This window comes from Eriocheir sinensis, unplaced genomic scaffold (genome assembly GCF_024679095.1).
Source record: "Eriocheir sinensis breed Jianghai 21 unplaced genomic scaffold, ASM2467909v1 Scaffold511, whole genome shotgun sequence".
Lineage (NCBI taxonomy): Eukaryota > Metazoa > Arthropoda > Malacostraca > Decapoda > Varunidae > Eriocheir > Eriocheir sinensis.
The window spans coordinates 92501-108444 of record NW_026111845.1 but is presented as its reverse complement, the minus strand read 5'-3'; the positions used below and the strand labels follow the sequence as shown (position 1 = coordinate 108444).

Sequence of the window (15944 nt, the reverse complement as noted above, 5' to 3'; positions counted from 1 at the left end):
TCCTTCCTCTTCGTCTTCGTCTGTATTATTTCATCTTACCTTTCCCATCTCTTCCCTCCATGTCCTTTTCCAGCCTCCCGTCTGCTCATTCACTCCAGGATATGTGAGGTTTAGTTAGCGAGCTGGTGTTGTGGTATAAGGGTTCGCTGTGTGTGTGTGTGTGTGTGTGTGTGTGTGTGTGTAATATTTGGATGCTGTATTTGATCTGTTATCTCATCGGTTGGTTAGGTATAGACGAGGGAGTTGAAATCGCTAACGGAAATGATCAAAAGTAGCGATTAAGTTTTTCAGTAATGATAGACGTTAATAAGCGTTAATAATAATAATAATAATAATAATGATAATAACAATGACAGGCAATAGCAGAAACAAAGAAAACTCACACGATTACGCATATACGCACAAACATACGCAGGTACACCCACCCTCGCACACACACACACACACCTGCCCACTAGCCAACCACGGTACACAGAGGGAGAAGAAAAGGATGTAGTATTTTTTTATTAGAGTAAGCAGAGAGGCGTGCGGGGAGAGAGTGGCGGAAGGAAGAGTGGACAGACAGGTGCAGGTGAATTAACGAAGAGGTCGATAAATAACGTGGAGTGTTGGGTGTATTAACAGACCGAAGCAGTGATCATTTACGTACAAACAGACATAGACAGACAGATGGAGGGTCGGACGTGCATATTCACAAGTGCACGAACACACACACACACACACACACACACACACACACACACACACACACGAAAGCAAAGATATCCTACGTGTTTTTCTTTATTATATATATTTTTTCTTCTACTCTTATTCATCCTCCTCCTCCTCCTTCTCCCCTTCTCCTCCTCCTCTTCCTTCTCCTCCTCCTCTTCCTTCTCCTCCTCCTCCTCCTAAATCGCGTCATCCGCTAGTGGAACAAATATCCTGCAGAAGTTGTTTATGCCAAAGCGATTAACTCCTTTAAAAATTACATTGACCGTTACTTTGTTGCGTTAGGATCGAACAGAACGGTCCCTCGCGCACGCATAGCAAGTTCTTTAATCTGCTCCTTGGTTCACCGCAGTGCCTGGCGAATAGACTGGTCTTTTAATGCAGGCGAACTCCTTAACCCCTTGGATGCAGATTTCCTACAAGAAGACATCATTAAGCTACAGGAGTGGAAAAAAAAGGTGGCTGCTACAATTTAGTGAAGAAAAATGTGGTCATGCACCTTGGGAGGGGAAATCCAGCATACCAATACCACATGGGAAACACTCCACTAGCCACCACAGAGGCACAGAAAGACTTGGGAGCATATGTTACCAGGCTACCAGTGAAGGCAAAATCCGTGCCAATCGCAGCGGACGGGTTAAAAACTACCATACTTACTGTTGCCTGTTCTCCCATGTTTGTATGCTTCCTCTATTTCCTCCTCCACCAGCACTACAGCAACCACCACCAACAACCACCTACAACAACCTCCTTCCCACACATACCATACGCACCTCCTTACCAGCAACCCACTAACCTCCTCCTCCTTGTCCTCTCCTCCCCAGCAGCCGCCCGGAACACCTGCGGTCCCTGTTCGAGCAGGTGGCCAGCCTCGACCACATGCTGACCTCGCTGGAGAGTCAGATCGAGGTGCTGACCGCCGTGCAGACCGCCGTGCCCAAGGACCTCACGGGTGAGTGATGGCGTGACGAATTTGTTTTCTTAATTCATTTTGTTTTTGATTGCTTTATTTTCTTCACTGTTTTCCTTTCTTCTCTCTCTGATTCTTATTTATATCTGTTCTCGTGATTTATTAACGTTTTTTCTCCCTCCTCTTCCTTCCTTCCTTTCTTTTATTAATTTCTTCGTGTTTGCACAAGGGAGGGAAGGAAAAGAGAAGGGAATGAAAGGGAGAAAACCAACAAGGAAAATAAAAGAAAGTTAGAAGTGAAGACAAAAGAAATCTGTTGCCTGCTCTTCGGTGTGTCCATGTTTTCATCTTCATTCCCTCCCCTCCTCTCCCTCAGCAGCCTCCCTCCGCATCAATCTTCCCCCGTACTTGCCTTCACCTTTCCCATCTTCTCCATCTCTCCTTCCGCCTTCATTGTCTCCTACACACACACACACACACACATACACACACACACGCACACGAAACTTACTGTGTGCAAAGATTTCCGTCTCTTTCTTTTTCATTTTTCTTCTTCTTCTTCTACTTCTTCTACTTCACACACACACACACACACACACACACACACACACACACACACACACACACACACACACACACACACACACCATGACTCACACACACACATACATACGCACACACCGTCAGTCATCAGCCCAGGGCAACCTTGTGATCACCGCTCCACAACGCTCACCGCCTCTGTATTAAAAAAAAAAAAAAAAAAGACTCCATTCGTTACAGCTTTCATATCCTTGTCTTCCTTTCATTTCTCCTTTCCTTCTGATTTTCTCCATTTCCTTCCCTCTTTCCTTCTTTCCCTTCCTTTCTCTTCTTTCCGCCTCTTCTTATACTTCCACTTTCCCCTATCATTCCCTTCTCTTTCCCCTTTTTCCCTTGTCTTCCCTTCTAATTTCCTTCTTTCCTTTACCTTTAGGAAAGGAGGAAACTAGATGGAAAAGGGAGAGGAAAAGAAGGGGATAGGAAAGAATAAAGGAAAGGAAAAGAAGGGAATAGGAAAGAAGAAGAAAGGAAAGGAGGAAACTAGATGGGAAACGGAAATAGAAAGAAGGAAAAAGAGATGAAAATTAGACAAGGAAGGACAACAAGAAAAGAGAGATTGGGAGAGAGAAAATACAGAATAATAAACTTGAAGAATGGAAGGCTTTGGCGGTGCTGTTTGAGGTCACGGGCGGCTGAAGGCGAGTGTGAGGGAAAATTAGCGATGATAAGAGTATATTTAGAGTAGCGAGAGCCGTGAGATATGCACCCCCACCCAGCACCTTAACTTCTTCCTTTTCTTCTCCTTCTCTTTCTTCTATTCTTCCTCTTTCTCCTTCTTTTTCGTTGTCGTTCTTATCGCTGTAGTTCTTCTCGTGTCTTCCTGTCCCCTTCTTTCATCTCTCTACCCACACCTTACCTTCTCCTTATCCTCCTCCATCTCTTCCTCCTCCCCTTTCTTTTCCTCCTTATCCTTCTCTTTTATTTTTCTTTCATCTCTTTTTTTTCGGTCTTCTCATTTTTTCTCCTCCTCTTCTTCCTCCTCGTTTTCTTTTTTTTTCTTCCTTTTTCCTACACCTCTATTGCTCTCCAGTTGTCCTTGTTTTGATTTTTCTTTTTTTCTTCTTGCCTCTTCCTCTCTTTTCTTTTTAATTTCATTCTGTTAGTATTGCTTCCTGTGTTTCCTCTTCATTTGATCTTTTTTTTTCTTCATCTACTTTTTTGGGAAACTTTTTTTCCTTCCTTCCTTTGGTCCATTTCTTTCGTTTTCCTCCATTTGTCCTTTTTTTTTCTTCACCTCTATGACATGTTTCCATACAAAACGCCACACCCTTCAGGAAAATCCCTTCTAGGTCTCTCTCTCTCTCTCTTTTTACGTCGTGGCCTATTGCGCTGGTAGGCTTCTTCCCGGTGGATCCTGATGGTCGGCCCAAGGTTTCTTCCCGGTGGGTCCTGATGGTCGGCCCAGCCCGTTCTGGCGCAGGCGAGTGTTTATGGTGGCGCTATCTTGCACTGGGTCATGCTGCCCTCCCGGAGTTCATCTTAAATCTTAGAATCTAGAGTCCGGGTTGATAGGTGGTCTTCTGGACAACATGTGGGTAGTTTTAAGCCACTCGGCGGCGACTGAAAAATCCCAGTTTGGTGGCACCGGGCGGGGATTGAACTCGCGTCGTCCCGAACGCAGTGCCGTCACGCTATCCATTCAGCCACCGCCTCCCCTGTGTGTGTGTGTGTGTGTGTGTGTGTGTGTGTGAAAATATAAATATGCCACCTTTTTCTAAGATTGACAAAGACAACAATGAGAGTAATAAGGAACAAAACCGCCCTCAAAAACAGTCATAAATAAATAAAACAGAAAATAATTACAGTAGTTATGAAATATTTCCCTAAAAAAAGAAAAGAAAACTAAATATATACCTTTTTTTTAAGATTCTAAAGACAACAATGAGGATGATAAAGAACAAAACCGCCTACAAAAACAGTCGGGAAAAGAATACGGAAGAAAACAAGTAGAGCAGAGTTATAAAATGCTTTCCCTAACGTCATACTCAAACTCATCATCATTTTTCTAAGACCACAGTGACTCAAGGGCTACCGTGACGGAGATGAGCACAGAGGCCACGCGTAGCAGCTAGAACATGTACTCGTAGCCTTACTAATTACTTACCTACAGCGTTGCCAGATATAGAAAAGAGCTCACACGTACTAGCATACACTCGAGCGCCATATATACGCCAGCCAGCCAGTTAGTCAGTGGTAGCGTGCGAGGTGCGTGGATTTAACAGCGTGTCGCAACCCCCGAGGCAACGTTTCGGTCCGTGACGACGAGAACACGGCCGCGAGGAGGCTGAAAGGGGGAGGAGGAAGAGTGGGGCCCGGAGGAGTGTTGGAGTCAGTTTATATCTGGAAGGTGTGGCGGAAGGGTGTGTGCTCGTCCGGGTCTGAGGGCGAGAGAAGGCGTGGCGTCAGGTGGGGAGAGAGGAGAGGACGAGTCGCGGTGAAGGAAAGTAAGGGAAATAGAAGGAAAATTTGGTTGGTTGAGAAAGGAAATAAAGAAAACAGTGGGAAATGGAAAGATGATTTGATTCGCGTAGAAGGAAAGGAAAGAAAAACAAGGGAAACGGAAGGAAAATTTTAGTTGGTGGAGAAAGGAAGTAAATAGGAGCGAGGGAAACAGAAGGGAAGTTTTATCAGCGGAAAAAGAAAATGAAAGAAACAAAGGGAAACGGAAAGGAAGATTTATTTGCGAAGAATGAAACTGAGAAAAATCGAAGGAAACAAAGAAAATTTTCATTGACCGAGAAAGAAAAGTGAGAGAAATAGAAGGAAAATTTGAATCGTGGAGAAAGAACGTAAAGAAAAGCAATAAAAACAGAGAGAAAAACTGATTCCGGAAGTTCTTTAGAAAGGAAACAAGACCGAAGGAGAAAGAAATAAAGAAAATCGAGAGAAACGGAAAGAAAAAAATGAAACTCTGGGAAAGAAAAATAAAAAGAAAAAAAACGAAGGAGACGAAAAGAAACAAAATACAGAGAGACACTGTGAAGATAAGTACATAATAACATGGGACAATAAGTGTTCAAACCTTACGATGAATTACATAATGATTGTTACTGAGACGAATCATTGTCTTCCGTAGTTTGAGGGAAAAGAAGAAAAGACAAAAGAAAACGAAGAACCAACAGAAAACGTGAACCGGTGAAGAATGGAAGTTTAAATGCCACGTGTTAAATGAAAAATCTAATTGGGTTTCGTGTTGACAGGTGTTTGCCAAAGCTTAATTAGTGCACCTGGGACGTGTCTGATGGAAGAAACCTTGATTTGACCTCTTCTTCGTGTGTGTGTGTGTGTGTGTGTGTGTGTGTGTGTGTGTGTGTGCCGTAACAAAAGAAATCAAGTCAGAGAGAGAGAGAGAGAGAGAGATTACCAAAAAAAATGACCATAAGAAATGCGTGTCGGAGACGAAATGACGAAAAGAAAATGTAACATATATGACATGCAGAAACGAATACACACACACACACACACACACACACACACACACACACACACACACACACACACACACACACACACATACACGTAATTGCAAAGACAGTCCCGGAAAATTACCTTCATGTACATTACCTTACTCTCTTTCCATCCCTCTCCCCTCCCTCACCTCTCCATCCCCATCCCTCCCCCTCCCTCTCTTCCTCATCCTCCCCCTTCCCCCCCCTTCCCCAGTAGCGTAGATAAATGGCCGTCCATCCAATAGTCACTCCAACGCTTGTTTTGCGGAGCGCCCCGTCAGCTCAAGGCAGGCGTTCCACCGGGTGACTGCTGGCGCTCTCCCTCTCTCTCTCTCTCCCGCTCTCCGCTCCCTGGATCCCGCCTCACTCTTTTCCCCGGGCCCCGCTAGCTGGCTTCCCCTTCTGGTTCCGCTGACTGACCCCCACACCTGCTTACTCCTCAAGGGCTCCGCTATCCCCCAAGGGCACAGACTCCCGTTCATTGCTGTCTTGTCTTATTGCTGTACTTTCCTCCCACTTGGCTTCTGGAGTCTCAACCCACTCAGTCTTTTACTCGGAGATGAGCACTGAGGCCAGGTGCAGGTATAGTGTATGCCCTTAACTTTCCTTTACTTTACCGGCCAGCTTGTTTGTTCCTCTTGTTTATTCTAATTTCCTTGTAGTCCCTCAAAGTACGTAACACTTGACTTTCTTTCTACGTCAATAAAAATTCAGTTTCTTTCTTCGCAAATAAATATTCCTTTCCGTTTCCCTCTGTTTCTTTCCTTTTCCTTTTCCGCTAATAAAATTTTCCTTCTGCTTCCCTCGCTCCTCTTCCCTTCTCCACCAACTAAAATTTTCCTTCCGTTTCCCGCTAATCACTGAGGTAAATATTTTTCTCCTCTCAACGCTTTCTTCTTTTCCATGGCAGAGTTTTAGTACATGTTTTTTTTTCTCCTCGTCGCTTGCATCTTACTCTAGGCTTCGTTTTAGGGTTATACTTTTAAACCTAAGCACACGTATTTGACAAGGCTTTCATAGGAGCTTGGGGCATTTCCAGGGGTAGCGTTATGACCCTGGTGGTAGTTTGACCCTCCTTCCGTACCGTGAACCTAAGGAGACACTCATTAGAACCCGATTGACCTCTTTATCGACCTTTGAAAATCGTTGAAGCGAGGTGTGGAAGCGTCTTAGTTCACATTTTTTTCCTCGTTGCTTGTTTCTTACCCTAGGCAGTGTTTTAGTTCTGCTCCCCATGTGGTTATTGTCCCTTAGGCCTCCTTCTAGTCATCTAACGCCTTTTTTACTCCTTCAAAGGCCATCAAATAACTCTTCTAGGACGCCGCTATTTCCCAAGGGCACAGTTTTCTTCCCTAAGCCTCCGCAGTTTACTCTAGACCAGCGGTTATTTATTTTCCCTCTTATGTCTCCCTCATGCCTCCTAACGCCTTCCTTATCCATCGCTGGGTCTCAAGTTCATTGCTCAAGGACTCCACTTTACTTCCCTATACGCCGCGGTTTATTCCTCCCCGATGTCACTGTAACACCAAGATCAAGTTCAGCTCACTCCACAAAAGCATCACTCACGTCTCCACTCCATATCATAAGCTACTCTCCGTCTACTCCTGTTTACTGCATGGATAGTTTACGCGCATATGTTCTCTTGATATCTGCTACTTGATAATGCTCTCTTGCTGGAAAAGGAATTATATTGTTGCGTTATGTATTAGCAGTAGTAGTAGTAGTAATAACAGTAGTGGTAGTAATAGTAGTAGTAGTATTTATAGTAGAAGTAGTTGCTTTTTTGTGTTTTTAGTGTATTGGCAGAAGTAAAACAAAAAGGGAAAAAAAACCATTAAAATAAAACACTATTAATTAACCTTCCCGGTAGAAATTTTCACCTTGGAAGTCATGCTTGCACGCTCTCCTGTCTATTAAACACACACACACACACACACACACACACACACACACACACATGGGGAAGGCAATGGAGCAGGAGAAAGGGAGTGGAGAGAAAAAAAAAAAGATGACTTTTCTTATTAAGAGCGAAGATTGTACTGAAAGGAAGGAGGAGAGCAAGGTACATTTTAATAGATAGATTGATAGATAGATAGATGGATAGAGATAGACGGAAAGATAGATAAATATATGAAGAGAGAGAGAGAGATATGGGGTGAGGAGAAGTAGCAAAGAAGGGTGTTCTCTCTCTCTCTCTCTCTCTCTCTCTCTCTCTCTCTCTCTCTCTCTCTCTCTCTCTCTCTCTCTCTCTCTCTCTCTTAAACACACACACACACACACACACACACACACACACACACACACACACACACACACACACACACACACACACACACACACACACACACACACACACACACACACACACACACACACACACACACACACACACATCAAGAACGTAAATATACAATACATCACACCAAAGACCTGTAATCATGTGTGTGTGTGTGTGTGTGTGTGTGTGTGTGTGAGTGAAGGGCGTGTCTTTGTGGACGTTCTGCCATGCTTAAAAATACACACACACACACACACACACATACACAAACACACACACACACACACACACACACACACACACACACACACACACACACACACACACACACACACACACACATGCAGCATTCATTTTACATCGTCACGCTCTTTGTGTCTTGTGTTTTCCCGTGAGAGAGAGAAAGAGAGAGAGAGTCGTAATAGGTGTCACTGATTTCATTGTTTAATTTCTCACATTTTACACTCAACGATTTGTCACAGTTTTCTCTCTCTCTCTCTCTCTCTCTCTCTCTCTCTCTCTCTCTCTCTCTCTCTCTCTCTCTCTCTCTCTCTCTCTCTCTCTATCTATCTATCTGTCTATCTCTATTTCTATTTCTCTCTCTCTATCAACATTTACCTCCATTTAATCCTTCTCTCTTCCTCCTTCAACTCCTCAATCTATATCAACTTCTCTTCCCCCTTAATCCCCATCCTCTTCAAAGTCCATCCCCCATCATCCCATCCCCCATCAACGTCATCCCCCATCAACCCATCCCCCATCAATTCCTCTCCCCCTATCAAACTTTTTTTCCCCTCCGTCAACTCTCGCTCCCCGTCAGAACGCCTCCCCATGAATCACCAAGTCAACACCCCCTCAAGGCTATATACCTGTTTTTCTGTCTGTCTGTCTTTTCCTTATTCAGTCACCTCTATTGCTTCTTTTTACCTTCTCTTCCTCGTCTTTGTATTCCGAAAGTCCTTGCTTCCTTGTCTCTGTTTTCCTTATTGAATCACCTCCATCTACTCTTTTTATATAATTTTCCTCATTCTTGTTGCCCGCCAGTCCTTGTAAACACCACCAGCACCTCCACCATTACACCAACACACCAATACCTCTTTGCAGTTGTATTCTTCCACCTGTAATACCTGTCTGTCTGTCTTCCTCATTCAGTCTCTCTATCTACTCCTCTCACTTCCTTTTCTTCATTCTCGTAACCTTCCACCACCACCACCACCTCCTCCACCTTTTTCCAGTCTTGTTCTTCCACCTTTCCGCCTCGTCATCCTCCTCGCTGCTCCTTTCCCTGCCTTTTTTTTTTCTCCCCGACCCGTGGCTGTGAGAAGGAGACTGGGAGCAGGAGGCGAAGGTTTGATTCATTCCCCCATTCACCTCATTGCTCATTCTTCGGGAGGCGTTTCCTTGTATTTGCGAGAGTGGTGGCGTACGTGGGTGTGGCGGAGTGGGTCTGAGCGTCGAGCCATGAAACTGTTGCTCTTGGTTCGATTCCAAGTTTAGGGTGGAAGACGGTTCGTGGGGTTCTACTTTTATCGCCTCTTTCGTTGGTATCCTCTTTGTGTGGTTTGGAAGTGTGGTTGAGTGGTTGTCAGCGTCGAATCACAAACTTGCTTCCCTGGGTTCGAGTCCAGGCTCTGAGAGTGGAGACGGTGGACGCATTTCTATCATGTTAATCTTTCTTTTGTTTGCATCCTCTTTGTGTGGTCTTGCAGTGTGGTTAAGTGGTCAGCGCCTCAAACCACAAAATTGCTTCCCTTAGTTCGACTCGAGGCTCTGGGAAGGAGACAGCGGATGCGATTCTTCTATTTACTTTTGCTTTTATTATAATCTTCTCTGTGTGGCTTTAGAGTGTGGTGGAGTGGCTAGCGTGTCAACCCACAAAATTCCTTCCCTTAGTTCGACTCGAGGCTCTGGGAAGGAGACAGCGGATGCGGTTCTTTTCTTCTCTTCTATTTTTACCTTGTTTGTGTGATGTTTCGTGTTGTGGCGGAGTGACCAGCGCATCAAACCACAAAAGCTGCTCCCCTTGGTTCGACGCTTCGTAGGTTTAGGAAGGAAGGCGGGGAATGTAGTTCTACCTTTTTTGGTCTACTTTATCTTCATTGTGTTGTTCTGGTGTGGCGGAGTGGCTGGCGCGTCAAACCACAGCACTTGCTTCTCTTGGTTCGATTCTGCATAGGCGGGAAGACAGATGATGCAGTCAGGTGCTCTGCGGTGTGGCTGAGTGGCTAAGGCGTCGACCTGTAAACCTGCTCCACGTGGTTCGATTCTGCATAGGCGGGAAGACAGTGGATGCAGTTAGGTGTTCTGCGGTGTGGCTGAGTGGCTAAGGCGTCGACCTGTAAACCTGCTCCACGTGGTTCGATTCTGCATAGGCGGGAAACAGTGGATGCAGTTAGGTGTTCTGCGGTGTGGCTGATTGGCTAAGGCGTCGACCTGTAAACCTGCTCCCAATGGTTCGAGTTTGTGCTTTAGGAGTGGAGCATCACGAAAACCAAGACTTCTGGAACTAAATTTGTCCCTCTAACGTTTGCCATCTGGTGTTTTTTTTTTTTTTTTCGGGGGAACAGCGAGTCGTGGGAAGTCTTATTTTATATTTTTTTTACAACAAAGGAGACAGCTCAAGGGCACAAAAATCAAGTAAACAATAATAAAAAAAAGCCTGCTACTCGCTGCTCACAAAAAGAATCTAAAGAGGTGGCCGAAAGAGAGGTCAATTTCGGGAGGATATCTTTCTTTTTTTTTCTTATGTTTTTGGTCCGTCTCCTTCACCATAAGAAAAGGAGGGAAGACGTGGGATGCAGTTCAGCTTAAGTTCTTTCTTCATGTTTTTACTCCTCTTCAGTGACGCCATTGACAAAAATTGATTGAAAAAAGCTCTGAGTGAACTTTGGAAAAAAAAAGGAACAAGCACCATAAATATAAAAGAAGATAAGAAAAGAAATGCACGAAATAAAGAAAATCAGGTGGGGGTGTTGCAAAGGCTAACCCCCCGAACATTAACAGAACAGAACGGAACCTTCCCTTTTGTTGGGTGGCCGACGACTCATCACGCGGGGAAACCTGAGATGGGGACGACCCGGATGTCACTGTCACAGGCGGCCTATAAACTTTTTTACTTATTTACTTTTAAACATCATCTTTACGCCTCATTTGACAACCCTTCCTTACCTTCTTCACTTTACCTTCTCCTCTTCCTTTATTTTTTTTTCATCCTTCTCTTCTTCCTCCTCCCTTCTATCCTTCTCTTCTGCCTCTTCTCTTTCTTTCGGCTGTGGTGGGCGGGGCTTGCTTCCGGGGCTAACGTGAATCGAGGACAGCCTCCTTATTATGTGTAGGCTACCCTTGTGTGTGTGTGTGTGTGTGTGTGTGTGTGTGTGTGTGTGTGTGTTAGCCTTTAACTAATACATAAAAAAACAGGAAAGAGGAAAACAGCACTGAAAACATGTAAAACGGACTTAGAACAAAAGAAAAGGGGAGAAAAAACTCAAACCACAGCATCACGACAGCAAGCAACCATGACACACCAAGCCAGAAAAAGAGACAAAGAAAACGGAGTCAGATGAAGGGCAGACTTGCATAAAAAGACACACCAGACACCCTGCGCTCAATCTTACGCGTCGACTTTTGAGGGAGAGGAAGGGAGGGACCGGCGCCCCCCTCCACGCCCTCTAGTGTCGCTCCGCCGCCCCTGGGACCCTCCTGAAGGCCCTTCATGACGGCGGGAGGAGTGAGTCACGCCGCGGGAATGGAGTTTGAGTACATCTTCATCCACCAAGAAGCGCGGAGCCTGCACGCCATCAAGGAGGAGGAAGGAGAGGAGGGTAAGATGAGGCGGGAGGAGAAGGAGGAGTAGAGTTAAATGAAACAGCAAGTGGAATAAAAGGAGAAGGAGGAAGAGAAGGAGTACGATAACAGGATAAAATAATAGAGATAGGAGTAAGATGAGGTCGAAAAAGGAAGTGGAAAAGGAGAAAGATGAAGGGAAGGAGTAGGAAAGTAAGATATGGAAAAAGTAGAAATGTAAAATGAGACAGGATGATAAAAAAAAAAAGAGGAAAGAAAGAAGAATAGAAGAAAATATAATTCGATCGTTTGGGTGTTAGTGTGATTTGATTGGACCTCAGGAATGCCCTCCCCCCCCCCCCCCACACACACACACAGAGGGAGAGGGAGAGGGAGAGAGGGAGGAAATCCTGACCATACCTGAGCGTCGCACGGAACCGAGCATTTCCTGAGCATCGCTTAATTGTCTTACTCACCTGTTGCAATTTTTGGGTGTGTACTCTTGTTCATTCTTTTCCTTTTCCTCTCCTTCCTTTCCTTCCTTTCATTCTTCTTCCTTACCTTTATTCATCCTTTCTATTATTCCCTTCATTTGCATCCTCGCTTCCTTCTTCCCTTTCTTTCCTTCATTCCTTTTTTTCCTTTCATCTTTATTTTCGTTCTCTGATTCATCATCCTTCCCATCCTTCTAACCTTCTTTTCTTCCCTTCCTCTTTCCTTCCTTTCGTTCCTTCCTTCTTTTCTTTCTTCAAGTAATGGATTCTTTCTTTCTTCCTTCCCTCTTTCATTAATCTTTCCTTCCTTCGTTCTTTCGTTCCTTCTCTTTGGATCCTCTTCCTTCCTTCCCTCCACCCTTTTCTGCCTCTATTTTCTTTCATTCTTCTCTGCTTCCTCACTTTTATTCTTCCTTCTTTCCTCCCTTTCTTTCCACGGGTAGTACATTTTCTGTGGCTTACTTCCCTCCACCCTTCGCATCATGTTCCCTCATCTCCTTTCTTTTCCTCCTTCCTTCCTTCCGTTTTTCCTTTCGTGGTTCTTTCCTCTCTCCCTTCCTTCCTCCCTCGCCACCGTCACCTGTTGCACACCTGTTGAATCCTTCTTACCTTCCCTTTTTCTCACGCCAAAATCACATCAAACTCTTCCTCGTCCTTTTTTCCCTATCCTTGTGTCGTGTTCTCTTCCTACTTCCTCTTCCTGCCCCTTTTTTTTTTTTTTTTTTCGCCCTCTCTCCTTTTTTTTCATTTATATAACTGGTCTGTTTTCCTCTTCTTCCTCCTTTTCTCTTTTTTTTTTCTTTCTGGTTTATTCTGTTTGCTCTTGTTGTTGTTGTTGTTGTTGTTCTTCTTCTTCTTCGTCTTCTTCTTCTTCTTCTTTATCATCTTTATTTTTATTTTTCTTCAGCTCTCTCCTCATTTTCTTCCTTTGTTTATTCCTTCTTCTGTTCCTCCTCCTCCTCCACAATCTCTTCCCACACACCTCACTTCCTTCATACTGTTTCCACGCTTGCCTTCACCCGTTCATTATTCTCACTCACTCACTCACTCATTCACTCATTCACTCACTCACTCACTCACTAAACACAACTTTCCACTACTCATATTCCTCTCTCTCTTTACTTTCTTTTTTCTCATTCATATCTGGTACTTTATTCTTTCCTTCCCTTTTCTCCTTTCTTCCTTTCTTCCATCGCTACCTTCCCTCCTTACCTCCCTCCCTCTCTCCACCTCTCGCCAGGGGTAAAAAAGGATCAACCATTTCCTGTTTTCTTTGATTAAATGGACCAACAGAAAACGGGCCGATGATGTAGACACAGGGGTAAGCTTCTCTATCTTTCTTTTCCTCTTTCTTCCTCCTCTTCTTCTTTCTTCTCTCCTCTCTTTCCTTCCTCTAAGCCTCCCTTCCATCCTTCTTTTTTTCACGCATCTTTTAGCTGTTTCTTCTTTTCCCTCCTTCCTTCTTTCCTCCCTTCCTCCTCCTCCTCCCCTTCTTCGCCCCTCTCTCCAGCTCTTCCTTCCTTTTCTCCCTCTCTCTTTCCCTCTCTTCTTCCTTTCCTCCCTTCTGTCGTTCCCTTCTTCATTCTCTCCCTTTTATCTTCCCTCCCTCCTTCCTTTAATTCCACTCTTCCTTTCCTCCGCATCTTCCATCGACTTCCTCTCTCTCCTTCCCTCCCTCCCTCCCTCCATCACTCCTTTGTCTCCTCCATCCTTCCCTCCCTCCCTGATCAAACACACCTGTCTTGATGAGCGTCGGTACAGGTAACCCAGCTTGACGGAAGGGATATTGTTCACACACACACACACACACACACACACACACACACACACACACACACACACACACACACAAATGAAGTTACTGAAGTTATTATAAAAAAGAACGAATTAGATAAGAAACTAAACTGATAAGAAGAGGATAGAAGGTGATTTTTATTATTATTATTATTATTATTATTATTATTATTATTATTGCAAGACTTCCCAATGATTGACAACCTACGAGTATTGTTTAAAATGAGGCAGGTGTGTGTGTGTGTGTGTGTGTGTGTGTGTGTGTGTGTGTGTGTGTGTGTGTTTAAGTTCTCAGTCACGGCGAGGAAGTTACCGGGCTTTTTTTTCTTCTTTTTTTCGTGGTCTCTTCCGTCAAGTGTTGGTGAGTTGCATTTATTTAATTTTGTAGTTTTGTTTTATCTTCACATTGTAGTCACTGAACCGAGAAGATGGATTCCTCCTCCTCCTCCCCTGCTCCTCCTCCTCCTGCTCCTCCTCCTCCTCTTCATTCTCATCCTCAGTATCATTATCATCATCCTTCTTCTTCTTCTTCTTCTTCTTCTTCTTCTTCTTCTTTATCCCTTAACTTGCTTCGTACTCGTCTTCTTTTTCTCCGTTACTTCATTCTACTCTAAACATCCTCCTCTTCCTCCTCTTCCTCCTCCTCCTCCTCACACAGTAATCTCCTCCTTATCAATATAAATCACTGTTTTTTCCTCCGTTCTTTGCCATTCCTTCAATAAATCTTCTTTTTCTAACTTTCCTTTCCTCCCTCAATCATTCCTTTTATTAATTTACTTTTTTTCCTTCTTGTGTTTGTTCTCCGTTCCTTCTCTCCCTCTCTTTCTCCCTCCATCCTTTCCTCCCTCCCTCCTTGCTACCCTTCCTCCCTCCCTCCCTCCCTCCTTGCTACAATTCTTTCCTCCCTCCCTCCTTGCTACCCTTCTTTCCTCCCTCCCTCCTTGCTACCCTTCCTCCCTCCCTCCCTCCTTGCTACCCTCCCTTCCTCTCTCCCTCCTTGCTACCCTTCCTCCCTCCCTCCCTCCTTGCTACCCTTCCTCCCTCCATCCTTCCCTCCCTCCGTCTCTCCCTTCATTCCACGAGAGTATATTAGTTTTTCTATCCTCTTCCCTCCCTTTCTTATCCTCCCTTCCTCCCTAAATCATCATCTAATACCCTATCATTAACCTCCGTTTACCCTTCTTCTCCTTCTGTTGTAATGATGTTTTTTTTTTTCCTCTCCTCTTTCTCTTTCATATTCTTTTTTGTCATTTTCAATCATCGATGTACTCGTTTTTTTCTCGTTTATTACTTGTCCTTTTTTTGGTACGTTAGTTAAGTGTGTGTTCATTTTTCTTTAGTATCCCTAATTTCACTATGTCATTTTTAGTATTTTTTTTTTATTATTTCATTTTCATTCATTTTTTTTTTTTTTAATTCACTTTCTTGGTATATTTTCTTGGGATTTTTTTTCATTTTTTTCCTTGGTCTGTTTGTTTTATGATTATTTTCCTATTAATTTTTTTTTTCTGTTATCAATCTCTTTATATTCTGCTAATTTTCTGTGTTTTTTTTTCTGTATTCCCTGTTTTTTTTCTTTTTTTTTTCTTTATTATTTTTTAAAACTTTCGTCAGTCATTTGCTTCCCCTTTATTCTAGTGCAGTGTCTCCTAAATGTCTTTGCAATATATTTTATCTTCGCATTTTCTGTTCACTCTCCTTTGATACTGTATATTTTTTCCATTTTACTCATTATTTCTCTTATATTTACCCATTCATTAACTCATTCTCCTTTTCGGTACGGTTCAGTGTCACTATGTAAACCTAATTTCAACTTCTTACTCTGTCCAGCTATGTATCTTCTTTTTTTTCATATATTTTTTCGTCCTCAATTCTTCTCCCAACCATTAAAGTCATTCTCGGTCACTCCTCCCTCGTTACTGCTT

General features: G+C 43.8%; 1 protein-coding gene across 2 annotated transcripts in view; it reads left to right on the top strand.

The window, feature by feature from the left end:
- The window catches only part of LOC126992868 (uncharacterized), a 113550-nt gene that overhangs the window by 76586 nt on the left and 21020 nt on the right, over positions 1 to 15944 (top strand). Inside the window, exon 3 of one of the 2 annotated variants that reach the window (XM_050851686.1) lies at positions 1536 to 1663. In XM_050851686.1, the coding sequence (XP_050707643.1) occupies positions 1536 to 1663 (128 nt within the window). Of the gene's footprint in view, positions 1 to 1535; positions 1664 to 11368; positions 11770 to 15944 lie in introns of those variants that run through there. The other variant, XM_050851687.1, reaches the window with a different exon arrangement.